The sequence below is a fragment of the Neoarius graeffei genome, chromosome 25, assembly GCF_027579695.1.
Source record: "Neoarius graeffei isolate fNeoGra1 chromosome 25, fNeoGra1.pri, whole genome shotgun sequence".
NCBI lineage: Eukaryota > Metazoa > Chordata > Actinopteri > Siluriformes > Ariidae > Neoarius > Neoarius graeffei.
In genome coordinates, this window is record NC_083593.1 from 17,721,450 (window position 1) to 17,742,971 (window position 21,522).

The window sequence follows — 21,522 nt, forward strand, 5'->3', positions numbered from 1 at the left end:
CAAACTTCAGATGGGCCTGGACATGTACTGGCTTAAGCAGGGGGACACGTCTGGCACTGCAGGATTTGATTCCCTGGCAGTGTAGTGTGTTACTGATGGTAGCCTTTGTTACTTTGGTCCCAGCTCTCTGTAGGTCATTCACTAGGTCCCCCGTGTGGTTCTGGGATTTTTGCTCACCGTTCTTTGATCATTTTGACCCCACGGGGTGAGATCTTGCGTGGAGCCCCAGATCGAGGGAGATTATCAGTGGTCTTGTATGTCTTCCATTTTCTAATAATTGCTCCCACAGTTGATTTCTTCACACCAAGCTGCTTACCTATTGCAGATTCAGTCTTCCCAGCCTGGTGCAGGTCTACAGTTTTGTTTCTGGTGTCCTTTGACAGCTCTTTGGTCTTGGCCATAGTGGAGTTTGGAGTGTGACTGTTTGAGGTTGTGGACAGGTGTCTTTTATACTGATAATGAGTTCAAACAGGTGCCATTAATACAGGTAATGAGTGGAGGACAGAGGAGCCTCTTAAAGAAGAAGTTACAGGTCTGTGAGAGCCAGAAATCTTGCTTGTTTGTAGGTGACCAAATACTTATTTTACCGAGGAATTTACCAATTAATTCATTAAAAATCCTACAATGTGATTTCCTGGATTCTTTCCCCCATTCTGTCTCTCATAGTTGAGGTATACCTATGATGAAAATTACAGGCCGCTCTCATCTTTTTAAGTGGGAGAACTTGCACAATTGGTGGCTGACTAAATACTTTTTTGCCCCACTGTATGTGCTTCATATAAAAAAAAAAAACTACTTCTAGCAAGTTATTCAGACAAACCGAACCACATTACATTAATTATCCAATTAGCCAGACCAAGAACATGTTGCTAATTAAAAGCTCCAGACTAATTATCTGATCAATTTTTAAAAGCATATTATACTGTCTGCTTCATTCAACAGCATTTTTTCATACGAGCAAGTAATAACATTGAAGTCTATATCTTTGGTTTATTAAACCAATTACACAAAACTATTTACACCGCAATGTCTGAAGGACAGTCGGGAACTGACAAGTACAAATGCTGCACCAGCCACATGACCTTGTAAGAGGTAAAATGCTCAATGAGGCCCATTAGTATGTGAGACTCACGTGGTCAATGAGCTCCCTGACCATTCCGTTCCATTCCCCCTTGTCATTCTGGGCACCGTACTTGCCATCTGACACCAGCTTGACTTCATAGCTGAATCCCAGAATGTTGGAGAGCTCCTTCAGCAGATCCAAACAATAGCCTTCAAAGCGATCATTCCCATAAAGCACCTTATCAGACTTCTTATACATTACATACGGGTTCTCCTGCAAATACCCAACAAATCCTCCTTATTAAAAGACATTAATAGCCCTACAAAAAGGCAAAAAGGAATCTGGAATTAAATACTGCACATAGTTAATGTTAATTATATCATTTATGTTAGAATTCAATATTTGCAGATCATAGCACTTTATTATTATTATTTTTTAAACTTACCAGAATTGTGGTAACAATCAGTGTTCTGTTGGCCAGTGAATCGGTGACGTTATTAGAGCTGTCCCTTTTTTCAGTCAAGTTTAGACCAGTATATGATTTCCACACCCCAATCTATGAGTAATGCAAAATGAACACACTTTAGGTACTCAACATGTAAAGTACGGAAAACAATTTTATACGCAACAAAGTGGAAACGGGTCTACAAAAGGAAAGTGACAGCTAAAGGATCAATCAATCTTAAAAAAAAAAAAAAAATATATATATATATATATATATATATATATATATATATAATATAAGGAGCATATGTGGTAGACAGAAGTATTAAACATAGTAAATATTATGTAGTTATTAATAGCAAGATAATAAAAATACAGTAAATAGCCCTATTTGACAACTGTAGTAATTCGTATTATGTCATGACCTGCTGAACTAATTAAAGAGAAATGACGATCAGTCCATCATTACGTTAAGGCATAAAGTGTCTTTTAATTAATAAAAATAAAGAAATAAATAAAAATAATTGAATTAGAAGGTGCGTCCAAATTTTTGACTGGTATTGTATCTATGCATGTATATTATATATATATATTAGTGTATATACAGAGCCCTCCATAATTATTGGCACCCCTTGTAAATATTCGTAAAAGGGTTAGAAAAAAATCCATCTTTTGGTGAAGTAGCAAGGACTCCCTAAAGTGAATGATGCATGAAATGGAATGACGAATGACAGGTAGTAAATTTGAACAATAAATGGTCCCTTGTCATTCAGATTCTTACAAATGGAATAACGATTGAAATCTTTAGTTTTAGACCTCCCTAGGATAAGATAAGTGGGTGCTTGGTGGGATATCAGCTTTTACAAATGGAATGACAGGGTTTCTATATGTATTGACTTACTTTGAGCTAATGTTGTCAGTGATATCACCTTTTACAAATGGAATGATAAGGTTTCTAGGTGGAATGACATACTTTGAGGCAATGTTATCAGTGATATCAAATTAACAAATGGAATGACATTGTTTCTAGGGTTAGGGTTAGGTTATAGGTGATATCACTGATAACATTGCCTCAAAGTATGTCATTCCACCTAAAAACACTGTCATTCCATTTGTAAAAGGGGATATCACTGATAACATTAGCTTAAAGTATGTCATTCCACCTGGAAACGCTGTCATTCCATTTGTAAAAGGGGATATCACTGATAACATAACCTAAAAGTATGTCATTCCACTTAGAAACAATGTCATTCCATTTCATGAGCTGAAAGCATGTCATTCCACCTACAGTTCAATCGTTATTCCATTTATAAGAATCTGAATGACAAGGGACCATTTATTGTTCAAATCACTAGCTGTCATTCGTCATTCCATTTCATGCGTCATTCACTTTAGGGAGTCCCGAAGTAGCATCATCTCATGCTGGGCGGGGGAGGGGGAAGAGAAGAATCCAACCTTTAATTGAAATAAATTTATTCAGAGAAAAACAAATCCCTCATCAAGAAAATTATTTTCAATAAAAACATGTCACTGTTATTGGCATCCCTGTATTTAATACTTTGTACAACCTCATTTTGCCAGTAAAACAGAATCTTCTCCGATAACATTTTATAAGGTTGGAGGTACAGAACAGGACATCTGAGACCATTCCTCTTTACACAATCTCTCCAGATCATCCAGGGTTGCACTTTCTCCTCTTCAGCTGAGCCCACAGGTTTTCACTGGGGTTCAGGTCAGGGGACTGAGATGGCCAGGGCAGAAGCTTGATTCTGTGCTCAGCTAACCATTTTTGTGTTGATTTGGACATATGCTTTGGATCACTGTCCTGCTGGAAGATCCAGTGACGACCCAGTTTTAGTTTCCTGACAGAGGCAGCCAGATTTTGATTTAAAATGTCCTGGTATTTCATGGAGTCCATGATGCCATGTACCATAACAAGGAGTATATTGCATCGATTAAATGGCTCAAATATGACCTTAAAATATTTGACAAAACAGAATTTGTGTTAGCGCATCCTTGTAATGTGAATTTATAAGCCAAATTATTTGCTATAGCCTTCATTTCGGATTTGTAGATTTTGATCACTCTGGTTTAGAAAGACAGAGAATGCTCTTTGTAAGATTTCTATCATTCAGACATCCATTTCCCATTTCCTAAGTATTTACCGCACTGAACTTTTCATATTGTGACCATGTTTTTAGCGTAACAATCGAGAACGGAAATGGATTTAATTGGGAATTTTACCATTTGATTTACACAGTATGTCTAAAAGTTGAAGATGCAAAATACTTAATGACATGAAAGTAAATTAAGCAATAAAGCAATTTCCGTCAAAGCTAAAATACACACGCGCACAGAAGTGAAGGAGTTTTCTGCAGAAAAATGCAATGAGTCTCTTATCGTCTGCTGAAGTACAACATGAGCTGAAAGTTTATTAAAAATGGAGCTACTTTGTAAAATTGTATGCAATTATTTCATCGATTTTCTGTTTGGCTTGTGCTCTCTAATTGTAAATAAACTTGAGTCACTTCTTCACAGAAGCTATCCGTGATGTTGCCTTGTCATGTTGAACTGAGTTTGGAAAGTTCTAATAATTTTGTTTAAGCGTTTTAGGAAGACATTGTAACTGCAATTTAATTTCAAATAGAAAATATAATTTAACATATCAAAAAAGGCATATAATGTTTGGAAAAATCCTGTCATGTTTTCTACCATAATGGTATACTGACCATTTTCATAGATGTGTTTCCTTTAAAGAGACTAATTCAGCTTCATGTTTCATTATGCTTGGCACCGACATTGTTTTCTAAAGCACAATCAGACTTTCAGACTTTATGGCTCAAATTTAACAATAAAATGTACTGAGCTATCGTTTTATAGAATTAATCATTCATTACAATAATATGTTTATGATTAATTGAATATTCAATTAGGAAATATTTTTAGCATATGCATTATGTAAGAACTGTGAAAAGCAGGTGAAACACAACCAGTTAGGTACTGGTATACCAGAGCAGTATTACCTTAATGAGTTTAGATTCATATTGTCCTGTCAAATGGTGAATTCAGCGTCTGACTCCATTTCCCAGAGTGCACCTCCAACTACAAACATGGCTACCATGGACTCCAACACCCAATTCTTGGGTTTCAGTCACGTGACTTCTTAGTGACTTCACTTCCGGTAAAACTGCTGGTGGTCGAGCAAACCAAAACGGCTGCCGTAGTGCAAACAACTAGCGATAACTTATCAGAGTATGCTTGTAATCTAGAAGCCACTGCTCACTTTAGATCTATTCAGAAGATTTCTATGTGTAATGGAATCGACCCCTACAGTCTGGGAAAGAAGGATTTGTCATACGATCTCGAAAACTACCCTTCAGTCGAGTTCCCTGACATCTCGAACTATCTGGTGTTGCAAACATCCTTCTACACCGCAAAACAGATGAAAGTGTGGAAGAGTATGGAGGCTTACAACTTTTTTGTACATGGCTGGGTAAAGGACCTCGGTATCAAGTTGCTGCCGAATGAATCCTGTATTGTTTTTGCCCGTGCAAGTATTTTTTTAAGCTTTTTGTTCACATCTCAATGAACACAATTTCCAAAATGTTGACAAGACAAAGTTTAATATAACATCTATTTAACTTATAACGTGAAAGTAAGGTTAATAATATAACTTAGATTACACATTTTTTCAGTTTTACTCAAATTAGGGTGGTGCAAAAATGAGTACACCCCACAACAAAAACTACTCCATCTAGTGCTTTGTATGGCCTCCATGATTTTTAATGACAGCACCAAGTCTTCTAGGCATGGAATGAACAAGTTGGCGACATTTTGCAAGATCAATCTTTTTCCATTCTTCAACAACAACCTCTTTTAGTGACTGGATGCTGGATGGAGAGTGATGCTCAACTTGTCTCTTCAGAATTCCCCAAAGAAAATAATTTCTTTCCACCACAAAGGTGAAGGCTACAAGAAGATCAGCAAAGCTTTACTTATCAGTCAGAATACTGTAGCAAAAGTGCTACACAAATTTAAGAAAGATGGAACTGCAACCATCTCACAGAGACGTCCAGGTCGTCCATGGAAGTTAACACCTTGACAGGAGCATCTTCTGATGAGAAGGGTTGAAGAAAATCGGCATGCAAGTTCACTGCAGTTATCTAAAGAACTAGAAAGCCAAACTGGGGTGACTATTTCCCGTGACACAATACGGCATACGCTGCAGAGGTGGCATGCGTGGATGCCGTCCACGAAAGAAGCCTCTCCTAAAGCCCAGGCACAAAAAAGCCCGCCTAGAGTTTGCCAGGGCCCGTGCTGACAAAGATGAAGACTACTGGGACTCTATACTCTGGAGTGATGAGACCAAGATAAATGTTTTTGGAACTGATGGCTTCAAAACTGTATGGCATCGCAAAGGTGAGGAATACAAAGCAAAATGCATGGTGCCTACAGTGAAACATGGTGGTGGCAGTGTCCTTATGTGGGGCTGCATGAGTGCTGCTGGTGTCGGGGAGCTGCATTTCATTGATGGCATCATGAATTCACAGATGTATTGCTCTATACTGGAAGAGAAGATGCTACCATCACTCCGTGCCCTTGGTCGTTGTGCACTTTTCCAACATGACTAAACACACATCTAAGGCCACTGTTGGATTTCTGAAGAAGAACAGGGTGAAAGTGATTCAGTGGCCGAGTATGTCTCCTGATCTGAACCCAATCGAACACCTATGGGGAATTCTGAAGAGACAAGTTGAGCATCACTCTCCATCCAGCATCCAGTCACTAAAAGAGGTCATTGCTGAAGAATAGAAAAAGATTGATGTTGCAAAATGTCACCAACTTGTTCATTCCATGCCTAGAAGACTTGGTGCTGTCATTAAAAATCATGGAGGCCATACAAAGTACTAGATGGAGTAGTTTTTGTTGTGGGGTGTACTCATTTTTGCACCACCCTAATTTGAGTAAAACTGAAAAATGTGTAATCTAAGTTATATTATTAACCTTACTTTCATGTTATAAGTTAAACAGATGTTATATTAAACTTTGTCTTGTCAACATTTTGGAAATTAATTGTGTTCATTGAGATATTGTTTAAAATTTTACTTTTCAAAGGGGGTGGACTCATTTACGCTCAGCACTGTAAGTACACTCACAACACAGACACATCATATTCACTCAGTTTCTCATCTGAAATACCAAACCTTTGATTTCATGTTTGGTTTTTTGTCTCCTGACAGTCTCATCCTCTAAATACCTGTCTGAGCACTTGCCTGATTCTGGATTTTGACTTTCGCGTTGTGTTTCGGATTTGTTTGTGCTTACCAGTTATTTTTAATAAAAGCATTCACCGCAACTGTCACCGTCTCTGCTGCTTGACATACAGAATAGAAAAGAGGATTGCTGGTTTGAATTGGAGAGTTGGGTGGAATTGGGACAGCACTAATACCTGTGTTTTTTAGTTATTAAAAATAATAATAATAATAATCCACACAATCCTACAGTAGGAATGGGGGAAAGGGTTTACGGTATTTGCACAATAATGGTGCCAAATGAATAATTATTAACATTTATTGCAGTACTGTGATGCATTTTGTTTACATGTTATTATACTCGAAAAAGCTAAATAATGTAGTTTACATAAAAAAAATATCGTGTCTATATAATATGGCAAGGTGGTGATGGAATTGGAGAGGAAGCTTGCAGAAATGGGTATGAATGGTGCTAAAGGTTTTCAGGGAAAGTTGGAAATGGGAAGAATTGTGTTCCTCTGCAGCTCTCTATTTTAAATCCTGGACTTGATAAAACAAGAGAAATGGAAGCATTCAATATGACAATTTCAAAAAAAAAAAAAAGCATTTGCTGTCATTTTCAGTGATCTGCTCTGGTGGATTAATAGGAGCTGATAGCAATAAGAGAACTGGAGGCTAGAGCGTAATAAAATGACAAGCCTGCCTCTGTTTTACAATGTCTTTATTAATAGCACCATAAACCACTTTAAGCATGGTGCATGTCATACAGAACTGTTTCGCTCCAGGGATTTCTAGAATCAAAGGTTCCAGAAATCTCATCTCATCTCATTATCTCTAGCCGCTTTATCCTGTTCTACAGGGTCGCAGGCAAGCTGGAGCCTATCCCAGCTGACTACGGGCGAAAGGCGGGGTACACCCTGGACAAGTCGCCAGGTCATCACAGGGCTGACGCATAGACACAGGCAACCATTCACACTCACATTCACACCTACGGTCAATTTAGAGTCACCAGTTAACCTAACCTGCATGTCTTTGGACTGTGGGGGAAACCGGAGCACCCGGAGGAAACCCACGCGGACACGGGGAGAACATGCAAACTCCGCACAGAAAGGCCCTCGCCGGCCACGGGGCTCGTACCCGGACCTTCTTGCTGTGAGGCAACAGCACTAACCACTACACCACCATGCCGCCCGGTTCCAGAAATAGCTTTCAAAAATAATTTAGCACATCTCTCCAAACATCTGCCAGTGGATTAACTGTCTTTACATTGGAGCCACTTTCAGAATCCTAAGAATTCAGTTCTGAAAAATAAGGAGACTTTTCATTATTGGCAGTACATAAAATGTAATCAGTGCCATCGATTATAACTTACATATACCCAAATCTCAGCTTTGCTTTATCCCTGTGGGAATTCAAGGATAATTAGTGAAGGAAAGTAATGAGGAATGTTTTATATACGAAGATGACTCTAGGAAAGGGGTATTTTGTTTAAGAACTGAAAAATCAAAACAAGACAAGACTACAACAAACCTTTGTCCACAATTTTGTACGACGGGTTGTGCCATCATCTACATGCTTTTGAAAGTAAGCACATAAACAAGGTTTCTGAAATTAGCTTCTCCAATAATTCTTATCTACATTCAAATGACTTGAATTACTACTTATTAAAATGAATGAAAAAGTATTATTTTAGAAATCCTGCAGTAAATAGACAAATAGACTTTTAATAATATATTGTAGTCATATTTAAGATGCACCAGACAACCTACAGTACCCTCTGAAAGTACTGGAACTACAAGGCCAAATCTTTAGATTCTGCTATTCAAAAAAGATAAACCAACATGAAAGCCAGAGAGCTGTCTATGGAAGAAAAACAAACCCTTTTGAAACTGAGAAAAGAAGGAAAATTGATCAGAGCCATTGCACAAAGTTGGGGCATGGTCAGTACAACAGTGGAATGCCCTGAAAAAGAAAGAAACCATTGGTGTACTAACAACCAGACGTGGAACAGTGGTGGGTTTCCCAAAAGCCTCTTAATGCTAAGGCCAAGTTTACATTAGACCGTATCTGTCTCGTTTTCTTCGTGGATGCACTGTCCGTTTACATTAAAACGCCTGGAAACGCCGGGAAACGGGAATCCGCCAGGGTCCACGTATTCAATCCAGATCATGTCTGGTCCGGTGCTGTGTAAACATTGAGAATACGCGGATACGCTGTGCTGAGCTCTAGCTGGCGTCGTCATTGGACAACGTCACTGTGACATCCACCTTCCTGATTCGCTGGCGTTGGTCATGTGACGTGACTGCTGAAAAACGGCGCGGACTTCCGCCTTGTATCACCTTTCATTAAAGAGTATAAAAGGATGAAAATACTGCAAATACTGATGCAAATACTGCCCATTGTGTAGTTATGATTGTCTTTAGGCTTGCCATCCTTCCACTTGCAAGTGGTAAGTGACGCGCATGCCCGACATGCACTGAGATCACACACACAGCGGCTCAGTCCCGAATCACTGCTCGTGCGCTCCACTCGCGCGCTCTGTGAGCTGCGCAGGGCCGGAGTGCGCACCCTCCAGAGGGCACTCGCTGTTCAGGGTGGAGTGATTTGGAGCGCAGGATGCCTGCGGAGCCGAGCATATCCGTGTATTGGTGTTGCTGTGTGCACGCGAATCGTGTATTGGCGTTGCTGTGTGCACACTAATCGTTTTAAAAACGTTAATCTGATGATCCGCTGATACGGTCTAATGTAAACCCCACCTAAGAACATCTTAACTAGGAGAGTGTTCATTGTTCTGATTGCTCTACCATTTAACAATGATCTTTGTGCTGCAGTGCTTTTGGGAAACTCAGGCTAGGTCTCCAAGGAAAACAGCAGTTGATGACAAACATTGTGAGAACTATGAAGAAAAATCCAAAAACAATAGTGACCTCATCAACAACATCCACAGAGCAGGGGAGAAGGCATCACAATCCATCATTCAAAGAAGACTTTGAGAGAAGAGATATAGAGGTCATATCACAAGATGCAAACACAACAAGAATCATAAGGCCAGATTGGACTTCACAAATATACACAGTTCTGGAACCAAGATTAACCTCTTCAGAAGTGATGGAAAGGCCAAAGTGCGGAGAAAGAAAGGATCTGCTCATGATCCAAAACATATAAGCTCATTAGTCAATCATGGTGGAGGTAGTGTCGTTTCTGCTTGCATGGCTGCTTCTGGAATGCGCTCACTAATCTTTTTTGATGATGTAGCTCATGATACTAGCAGCAGAATGAATTCAGAAATCTACAGAAACATTCTATCTGCCAATTTACAGAGAAATGCATCCAATCTGATAGGGGGAACCTCATCATGCAGCAAAACAATGGCCAAAAACACACTGCCAACACAACAGAGGACTTTATGGGGGGGAAAGTGGAAGGTTTTTGACTGGCCAAGTCAATCACCAGACCTTAACCTAACTGAGCAAGCATTTCACTTCCTGAAGAAGAGACTGAAGACTCCCTCAAAACAAGCAACAACTGAAAGAAGCTGCAGTACAAGCTTGGAAAAGCATCACAAAAGAAGAATGCAAAAGTTTGTTGAAGTCAACTGTTGAAGGCAAGGGATATGCAACCAAATATTGGCCTTGCTGTTCCAATACTTTTGTATATGGTGTAAATTTTTATATCTTATATTGGAATACCAATTTATCCATTCTAATCCAATGTAATGAATAGGTTGGATAAATCTATCAATGAGTCATCAGTCCGAATACTATTCTGTCAGAAACTCAAAGTTTTCTTCCAGAGATTTAACTGAGCTGACTCACCTTTGTTGTACCTTCCTCCATTAGACTGATGAGGTCCAGATCAAAGTCTTTCCTCAATCCATCAGTCTTGTTAAGGACAATGCGTCCTGTTAGGCCATCCCATACAGCCTGGGGTGTCCACCACAGTGAAGAAGAGACACACGTTTAGATGAGATACACTGTTAATCAATAAGTTACAGCTTGGTCAGCGGTGTACAACAGGACAGTTCAGCTTTTTAGCTATCTGACCAGAAACTATATTACTAAAATGACTGAAACCTCTTACTCTACAAGAAATTGAGTGTGTCCCCTTTGTGCATGTGTGAAATGCTAATACAGTGCCTTGCATAAGTATTCACCTCTAACTGAACATTTCCACATTTGTAGTGTTAAGCTCTGGGATTGAAAGGGACAAAACTGTGATTACAAACATCTACACAAAATAGTCTAGAATACTATAATACTTCTGGGATGGCACATTTGATGGTAGACCACCCAATATTTTGGTGAACAAAAGTCTTAACCCTTTGGTGACTGACCCCTTGAAAATGGTTCCTCCAGGAACCATGACATTTCAGTTGTCAAGACAACGGAAAAACTAAAATACAAATACAAGAGCATTTTGTTTTGTGCACAAGAGCATTGTGACGTATCTTTCTGTTTTTGTATTTTAGTTTTTCCGTTGTCTTGACAACTGAAACGTCATCGTTCCTGGAGGAACCATTTTCAAGGGGTCAGTCACCAAAGGGTTAAAGTAAATAATACTTAATATTTGGTTGCATATTCCTTGCTTGCAATAACTGCATCAAGTCGGCAACCCACTAACATCACCAAATTGTTGCCGCCTTCTTTTGTGATGCTTTTCCAAGCTTGTAATGCAGCTTCTTTCAATGTTTGCTTGTTCTGGGAGGTTTTGCTCTTCAGTCTCCTCTTCAGGAGGTGAAACACATGCTTAATTGGGTTAAGGTCTGTTGATTGATTTGGCCAGTTTAAAACTTTCCACTTTTTCCAGCTCACACTGACAATGTGTTGTGGGTCATTGTTTTACTGCACAATTAAGTTCCCCCAATTAGATTGGATGCATTTCTCTGTTAATTGGCAGACAGAATGTTTCTGTAGATTTCTGAATTCATTCTGCTGCTAGTATCATGAGTTACATCATCAATAAAGATTAGTTCACCCATTCCAAAAGCAGCCATGCAAGCTCAAGCCCTGACACCACCTCCACCATGCCTGACCAATGAGCTCATTTGTTCTAAGTCATGAGCAATTCCTTTATTTCTTCACCACTTTTTCCATCACTTTGGTAGAGGTTAATTGGTTCCAGAACTTTTGTGGTTCATCTTTGTATTTCTTTGTGAATTCCAATCTGGGCTTCTGATTCTTACTGCTGATGAGTGCTTTGCAACTTGTGGTACGGCCTCTATATTTCTGCTCTCTACGTGTTTCTTAGAATGGTGGATTGTGATACCTTCCTCCCTGCCCTGTGGAGGTTTTTGGTGATATCACTGTTGTTTTGGGGTTTTTCTTCACAGCTCTCAGAATGTTTCTTTCAGAAACTACTGTTTTCCTTGGCTGACCTATTCCATGTCTGGTTGTTAGTACACCAGTAGTTAGTTTCTTTTTTCAGGACATTCCAAATTGTTGTATTGGCTATACGCAGTGCTTGTGCAATGGCTCTGATCAATTCTCCTCTTTTCTCAGCTTCAAAATGGCTTGCTTTCCTCTCATAGCCCGTTCTCTAGTCTTTATGTTGGTTTATCCTTTAAAAAACAAAAAAACTCAACTTCATACCTCCATCTCCAACCCTCGTCAGCTGTTTTCTTTTTTGTCTTCTTTCCTCAACTCTCCACCAGCTGCACCTCAGTCCTCCAACACTGCAGATGACTTCATAGTCTGTTTTGATGAAAAGATCGTAGCTATTCACAACTCCTTCACCATGCCTCCCTCACCCTCCCTGTCTCTTCCCCTTGCTCTCTGCTTTTTCCCCTCTTTCCACTTCTGATGTCTCCCAGCTCCTGCTTTCTCACCATCTGACCACCTGTGCCCTTGACCCTATCCCCTCATTTCTCCTCCAAACCATCACTCCTGACAGCCTCCCATTTATCACCTCCCTCATCAACTCCTCCTTGTCCTCTGGATACTTTCCCTCCAGCTTCAAATGAGCCCACATCACCCCTCTGCTGAAAAAAAACACCTTAGGCCCCTCTGTCATCCAGAAGTACCACCACGTTTCTCTTCTTCCCTTCCTATCAAAGACACTTGAACCTGCTGTTGCTAACCAACTCTCCTCTTTTCTGTCACGGAACAACCTCCTGGATCCTCATCAGTCTGGCTTCCGAGCTGGACACTCAACCAAGACTGCGCTTCTCTCAGTCAGTGAGGCACTTCATGCAGTGCAACCTGCCTCCCTCTCCTCAGTCCTGATTCTCCTTGATATTTCTGCTGTATGTGACACTGTTGATCACTCCATCCTCCTGTCATCCTTATCAGCTCTAGGGATCTGTGGGACAGCCCTAGACTGGTTCAAGTCTTACCTTTCTGGTCATTCCTTCCAGGTTACCTGGTCTGGTACTGTATCAGCACCATGCCCACTTACCACTGGTGTCCCTCAAGGTTCAGTCCTTGGGCCGCTTCTCTTCTCCCTCTACACCCAGTCTCTTGGCCCAATTGTCTCTGCTCATGGTCTATCCTACCACTGCTATGCTAATGACACCCAACTGTTTCTCTCTTTTCCTCCTTCTGACACACAGATCTCCGCTCGCATATCTGCTTGCTTACGTGACATCCAGAGCTGGATGGACGACCATCAACTGAAGCTCAACCCAGGCAAGACAGAGGTAATCTACATTCCTGCTCCATCCTCTCCACCTCTGGACATTGTCCTCTCCATGGGAGACACCTCTAGGTCTCCTTCACCTAGTGCGAAGAACTTAGGGGTCGTGTTCGATGATAAACTCTTCTCCTCAGTGAACATTGCTGCAGTGACCCGGATGTGTAGATTCCTCCTCTACAACATCTGACAGATCTGCCGTTTTCTTACCACCTACTTTATTCAGCTCCTGGTCCAAACGCTGATCCTCTCCTGCTTGGACTACTGCAAAACTCTCCTTGTTGGCCTTTCAGCTTCTGCCATTAGACCCCTGAAGCTCATCCAGAACACTGCAGCTCACCTGGTCTACAACCTCCCTCATTCTTCCCATGTCACCCCTTGCTTGCCGACCTGTACTGGCTACCTATTGCAGCTTGCATCAAATTTAAGACATTGGTGCTAGCTTACCAGGCTCTCAAGGGGTTAGGGCCAGCATACCTCCAAAGTCTGATCTGCCCCTACACACCAGCCAGATCCCTATGCTCCGCTACTGGTCACCTGGCCCCTCCTCCTCTCCATTCCTGCCCAGCCTGCTCAAGACTACTGTCTGCCCTGGTTTCCCATTGGTGGAACGACCTTCCCATTGAGGTCAGAACTGCCAACTCCCTGACCACCTTCAAGCACAGACTGAAGACTCACCTCTTCTGGCTGCACCTCTCCCCTTCTTCCCTGTTCACTGTGTAACTGCATTTTGGTCTAGACCAACCCAGGTGGTGTATGGTCTAGCCTGGGGTTAGCTGTTTTGCGTTCTCTATTTAGTTATACTTTATATGGTTGGTTTGTTTCCTTGGTTGTTTGAGTATTGGTATTTCAACAGTATATTACACTAGGTATTGCTGTCACCTGTTCAGTTTGCACTAGAACTTTCTTGTCTAGAAATTGAGCACTTTGTGTCCTTGACTTTTGCACTCGTATGTCACTCTGGATAAGAGCATCTGCTAAATGCCATGTAATGTCATTTAACAAGAAATGCAGTCTTCACAAGCCAAAACCAGGGCTCAAACCAAGAGTTGACATTCAAAGCTAATAATTATTTAAACAATCAATCTAACAGGCATACTTGAGCAACAAGAAACACCTATCAGTTACATGTTCAATATTTTTGACCACAAATGGATGGGTTCAAGTGCCATGTTCTGAGTTGTGGAATACATCTGGATATACATATCAGGAAATGAAAGTGGAAATTCTGATCCATCATTTCATATTCATCTTTTGATCTCAAACACAAAAGTCTTTGGTGCATAGCAAAAACAAAAGAATGGCCCTGCTGTTCCAATACTTTTGAAGGAGACTGCATATTATTAAAAATAAATAAAATTATTTACAAATAAAAACCATAAATGTAGTGATTGCATAAATATTCAGCCCTGAAAACCCTAAATTAGTTCTGCTGCAATTACTTGCCATCAGAAGTTACATAATTAGTGGAATGACATCCTCTTGTGTGCAATTAAAATATAACATGATCTCTATATAAATAAACATTAAAGAGCCCAGAGAACTGTTAGAAAACTTACGTAAACAAACAGCATGTAGACCAAGGAGCCATCAAAACATGCCCAGGACAAAGTTATGGTAAAAAGTATAAATGAGGGTTTCACATGGGTGAATCTGTTCACAGGACAGCCACAAGCCAGGCACTCCACAAAGCTGGCTTTATGGAAAAGTGTCAAGAAGAAACCAATTACTGAAAAAAGCCACAGGAAATCCCATTTGCAGTTTACCTACAAGGCATATTGGAGACTCTGCAAACATGTGAAAAAGGATCTCTGGTCTAATAAGACAAAAATTTAACTTTTTGGCCTTGACTCAAAATCCAGACCAAATCTAATGAACAATTTGTGGCAAGACATTTTTACTGTTCACCAACAGTCTCCATACAATGACAAAATTTGAGCACTTTTGTCAAGAAGAATGTGGAAGAAAGGATCCACATGTGCAAGCGCTGACCCAAATGTTCAAGGGGTGGGTGCGGATTACTTAGGCAAGGCACTGTAATTCAATAATATGAAGCATTCTTAATTGCAATGCATTTTGAATTAAATGACATTTTATGAAACAAAACATTTGGATTGGTGGTTTCACCTGCAGCCACTGGCAAGAATACCATACTTGAGTCGGCTCAAGCTTCATATACTGATGGTTCTCACATTGAATGATATAATTTATTGTGATTCCAATGTTAAATATTGTGACTGTGGCATGTTAAAACACATATGATCATAAGGCTTGAGTTACTTTGTCTTATAAAAAGATGCGTTAACACTGTCACTGCTTGTAAAGATGAACAGAGAGGAATGGAAGTTTATACATTATTATAGTCAGCAAACCCTTCAAATTCCTGATAGTCATCCCTTTATAGACACTGGTGTTGGCCTTCACAGAAGCAAATTTCCAACCTGTCATAACACCCGGTCATGTTCTCAGACCACCAGACCATTACACTTTTCTCCAGCCACCTCTGTGATGATTAGAGTTCTACTCCTTTATCTCATTACCATTCAGAGGAGGAAAGTCCAAATCTTGTCGAGAAGGATGACAGCACTGCAGTGTGTGTGTTTTCTCAGATCCAGCACACCAGATTCAGCTCATGAAGGGTTTCATAATTAGCTGCTGAGTCAGTCAGGTTAGAGAAAAGAAAATACGACACACAGCAGTGCACGAGGCCTCAAGGACTGGATTTTGAGCACCCCTGCTGAGACAGAGGAAAATGCTGTCATTCAACTGGGGTGACTGGACCGTGAAACAGAAAGTGACCCTGGCCAGAATATATAGCTACCATCAACAGGGGACCAAATTTGCATTTATGTAAATACGTACTACACTCAATCATAGTTTTTCAAATAGTCTCAAGTATATTGCTGAAAGTTTTCTAAAAGAGCTAAGGTGGGTATAATTCATGACCTTGCTCTTTCCAGGATACTTATTTCACAGGATCTGTGAAATAATAGCCCTGGTGAAGAAAGCTACACTACCGTTCAAAAGTTTGGGGTCACCCAGACAATTTTGTGTTTTCCATGAAAAGTCATGCTTTTATTTACCACCATAAGTTGTAAAATGAATAGAAAATATAGTCAAGACATTTTTCTGGCCATTTTGAGCATTTAATCGACCCCACAAATGTGATGCTCCAGAAACTCGATCTGCTCAAAGGAAGGTCAGTTTTATAGCTTCTCTAAAGAGCTCAACTGTTTTCAGCTGTGCTAACATGATTGTACAAGGGTTTTCTAATCATCCATTAGCCTTCTGAGGCAATGAGCAAACACATTGTACCATTAGAACACTGGAGTGAGAGTTGCTGGAAATGGGCCTCTATTGAGGTATTTCACCCACGTGACCAAGTCACGTGATGCAGCCATTTTGGACGGCACGCTTAAGTCCTTCAGTGCAAGGCGGTATGAGATGGTGGAGACCTTTGCACATTTTAACAAGAAAGTAAGCTGTGATTCGTGTTAAATTGGATCTGTCTTTTATCACAAACACTGTACCCAGCCTTGGTATGGAGCCAAGGTTGTCGACAGAAGTCAACAGTTTGATGAAGGATGACCCCAGCAGTTTGAAACGGTACAAGGTAGGCTATGTTCACAACACTGTCTTGTTACTCGGGGGATCCGAGATCCCCTGAAACAGACATGAGATCCTTTGAAAACATGATTTGGGAAATGTTGGGGGGTCTCTAAAATATTGGCAAAATGATGTTTATTGACATAGCAATCGTGTGTAACGGGAAGCATTTGCATATCCGAAGTGTTGTGTTTACATGACAACGACTGCTGCTGCCAGGTTGGTTGTTGAGTAGCCTGACTGTTTTTTTTTCCTTGCGTGTGGTATCATTGTTGACGCGAGGTTGTTTTTTGAACATGCCAGTGCGGACACGATTTCCCCTGATGAGTTATGACTTCAGACGCGATGCGTGTGTGGAGTCCGCGTGATATGTGCATAAGATAGGCTTCTCATGTGTTTGGAGATCCGCGCTCTTTTTTCTTTTTTTTTTCCTCTTTCTTTCTTTTTACTTAATTTCCCTGTTTATTTCTGTGTCCCGTTTCTTTCTAGCCTCTGTTATTGCGTTTTATGTCTGATGTCTGCTACATGCAACCCTAGACAAATTAACACTGTCTTGTTTCACTGCTCAGATGGGTTAAAAACACTGACCCATTTACTTTTTGCTATATATTTTATCAAAATTGCGTTAACTGATAAACTAACCTGAAATGAACACTGCAAAGTCTGGAGTATTCTGTTGGCTCCCAATCCTGTCTCTTCACAGCTGTAATCCCTCTTGTTTGGGTCAGTAGTAAACCGGTAGTGATGTGTCGGTCGCGAATGATCCGGTTCAAAGAGCCGGCTCTTTGAAGTGAACGACGGGAGCCGGCTCTTCGGTGGGAGCCGAGTTTGGGAGCCGAAAGAGCCGGCTCCTTATAGTAAGAAGAGCCAAAAGAGCCGGCTCCCGAAAAAGAGCCGAAATTCCCATCACTAGAAACTGGTAAAAGGAGTGTCCTGCACGCTGTCCCTGTCTGTTGTGGCAGCCCACAGCACAACAAGCAAACACCATGGTTATTTATAGAGTGCTTACTGACAAATTAATCTATTCTAGGTGTCTGTAACATGTTTTTTTTCAAGCCGGTTCTCCCTCTCTGTCTGCAGCGTTAGTATGTAGCTTGACGTTCAAAATGGCGGACACCGGGGCGTCACGTGACCCTGTGACGTCAGGTGAAATACCTCAATAGAGATCTTGCAGTTACGTGACCGGAAAGTACACAACCGCCATCTTGTCGGTAAAAAACACCGCTGAATACTGCTGCACTCGTGTACAGAATGGATCAATTTCAACCGACAGACTACACGGCTCATTTTTCTAATGAACAGATAACTAGATATATGTCTAAAATAAACGATCTACAGATTAGTGACCCTTATGGCTTACCGGACGGAGTTTTCACGACCGGATTTTGAACTGCCAGCGGAATACCCAGACGTGTATAATCACCTCATTAACTTTCCCTCGCTGTTCAGTGGTGAAGCACTGCGTGCCTATAAATCTCTGGACAGTTATCTTTACAGAAATTCAGGATTTGTCAGCGACTCAGATGTGGCATCTTGTAAACAAGAATCCTCATTGGATGGGTAAGTCACTTAAGTATTGAGTATAGCACTGACCAGCCGATTATAGAATAGAATAAGGTAATTCCAGCTGTAATTCCAAATCGTCCATCTTGTTTACATGGATCTGGCGTTGGAGAGATAGAGGCTTAGCAGTGGAGATTTGAGTGGCTGTTTTCTGAGCTTAGTCAACAGGCCGGCTCTGCAGCCTCGCTTTTGCTTCCGCTCCCGGCACCGCCTCCTTCGCTTTGCCTCCAATAACAATCCACGGAGACCCCGCTGGTCTCGCTATCTCGTCCGGAATGTTGTGCATGCGATGGAAATCGTTACAAACCGTCATTTTCTGCTGGAAACCAATGTCCAGTAAGTCCATACGGTTGTAGTGGATATTGAAGTCCGGTACAGACGAACAACACGCAAAAATACACACAAAAAACATAAAAAACGTGCACAGGTAGGGAGAGCTTGTAGCCGCAGCCGTTGTAGTAGAATTGTATATAGTAGGGTTTTCCAGAAGAAAAGGTAGAAGTAAAAGCAGAAGTAGAAGTAGAAGGCGGAAATATGGCGTTTGACCGACAAGATGGCGTCTGTCACAATCTGGATCGGCTGTGACGTCACATGCAAGATCTCTATACACCTATGTAGATATTGCACCAAAAACCAGACATTTGCAGCTAGAATAGTCATTTACCACATTAGCAATGTATAGAGTGTATTTCTGATTAGTTTAAAGCGATCTTCATTGAAAAGAACAGTGCTTTTCTTTCAAAAATAAGGAAATTTCAAAGTGACCCCAAACTTTTGAACGGTAGTGTATATCAGCCTCAGCAGTGGCCTTGAAGGGCAGCAGTAAGCACAGCTGTAAGCATATGCTTAAGTCCTCCAGCCCTAAATCAGATCCAGTATTAGTCCAGTTAGTTGGTCCAGTTAGTATTACAGCTCTGAGGGTAAACTGTGGAAAGTGAAAGTATGAAGTGCCCCGTCCCCCCCACCTTGGGGTCTGAGAGATTCCCATTAAAAAATATAGTGCTCTCTGCTTTCATAGAATTAAAATCAGTCTGTATGATATGAACAAAATATTAAAGCAGTTATTACAGAGTTACATAATTTGCTGCAAGTGTAAGTAATATGCACATAATATTACATTAATTATTTTAACTGAAATGATTTATGTTAGGTCAATTTATCAAGCACCCACAAAAAGATGTGGTATATGGAACTCGGCATGATAAATCACAACAAGGATTTAATGTGCAATAGAAATACTGAGAGACGTGATGCAGTAATAACTCATAAATTATACAGTGCGCTGAACTAATTTCATGCAACTGCATTGCATTTTCACTCAAGTCAAGTTCTGGGGCTGAATGTTCAAAACTGCATTTTTGAGGCTGATGACTAGAAGCCATCTTGAAAACTTAACCTGAAATGGGTTGAAGTACTCCAGCCTAAAGCACCTCCAGGAACTCATTTAATAGTCATCTTCTGTGTGATGAATTCTCTGCGCAAAGAGTAAGCACAGGCTATAAAATGGACAAGGCCAGTGATTTATGCTGCATTCAGAGTGCATCGAGACTTAACAGGATCAAGCTACACATTTATCAAGTCTATTTTCTGCCGCATATTCTGGCCTGCAAAATGTCTTTGGCATATATACGTGTGTCTTTGGGAGCCTTCAGGCGAAGTGAGTAGAAGTGTAATACATCAAATAAACAAGGTTGGTGGTCAAAAATACGACTGATATTCCAGAACTAAAATCCAGTTATGACTTACAAAATGACAACTGTTTGTCATTTTAAACTCTTGTGATTAAAACGCGACATGAAATAGGACTGTACCAGTATGTCTGTGTACTGGTATAACCTGTAATAATGTGACCATTTCTTTACACTTATGCCGCTTTTCCACTACCAACGCGGCTGAGTTGGGCTGAGCTGTGCGGTGCTGAGTCGAGCTGAGTCGAGCTGACTGGGGCTGTTGGAGTTGCATTTCGACTACAACCGCGCTGAACCGTGCTGGCTGGAAGTGGGTGGACACATTGGGTGGAGTTAGCGAAAGTGGGTGGACGTCACGTGATGTCGTTAGGCGGCGCAAACAGTGACATCAGTGATCTTTTAAGCGGTAGTCTCACGACCCGGATAGTAAACAATAAACATGGAGTCATTAGTGTTGCTGGTCTTGGTGCTGTGGCTTGTTGTCACCGACAATGCCAACAGATACTGGCAAGAGCGTATAGATGAGGCGAGGCGCATAAGGCTTCATAATTCTCGTAATTCGTAATTCTTCTTCTTCTTCCGGGTTTACAGATCCCAGCGTGCTTGCGGGGCGTGTGTAGGCATGTGAGGACACTCCTCCTCACCAATCAGTGCACAGGGGAGTGTCTCCTCACGCCCCTAGCCCCACTCGGCTCGGTTTGGCTCGCTTCAGCCCCACTCCAAAACCGTGCGAGTTTTGGGTGCTAAGTAAGGCTGAAGCGAGCTGAGTCGTGCTGCTCTGAAGTAGTCGAAACACGAGCCGTGTTGGGCTGAAGTGAGCTGAAAAAGGGTAGTGGAAAAGGGCCATTACACTATACGGGTACAGATGATGCGTTCAGGGTATATCCTCAAGTTCAATTCCACTTTTTGCATTAATACTTTTTTTTAAATAATAATACTTGTTTAATGACAGTGAAGTTTAAGAAAAATGTAAGAAAACATAATATTAAGCAGCATTACCTTTTATTTTGATTATTTCTGACTTTAAATAAAAATATAATGTTCTGTTATTAGTTGTATCTTACAAAAAAGTTTGAACGCTGGCCTTACATATGAGTTAAGGACAGTGGTGTACTTAAGGAAAAGGGTGATTTCATTCTATGGCTACATCCACACGACAACGGCAACGAGATTTTTTTTTTTTTAAATATCGCGTCCACATGGGCAACGGATCAGTAAAATATCAGGTTCATATGGCAACGCAACGCTTGCTGAAAACGATGCAATACACATACCACAC

General features: G+C 40.9%; 1 protein-coding gene across 1 annotated transcript in view; it reads right to left on the reverse strand.

Annotated features, from left to right (window-relative positions):
* The window catches only part of grik1a (glutamate receptor, ionotropic, kainate 1a), a 191,966-nt gene that overhangs the window by 28,414 nt on the left and 142,030 nt on the right, over nt 1–21,522 (reverse strand). Inside the window, exons 8-11 of the mRNA XM_060909259.1 lie at nt 10,575–10,682; nt 8,290–8,334; nt 1,509–1,619; nt 1,133–1,336 (exon numbers count right to left, since the gene is read on the reverse strand). Coding sequence (XP_060765242.1) covers nt 1,133–1,336; nt 1,509–1,619; nt 8,290–8,334; nt 10,575–10,682 — 468 coding nt within the window. The remainder of the gene's footprint in view (nt 1–1,132; nt 1,337–1,508; nt 1,620–8,289; nt 8,335–10,574; nt 10,683–21,522) is intronic.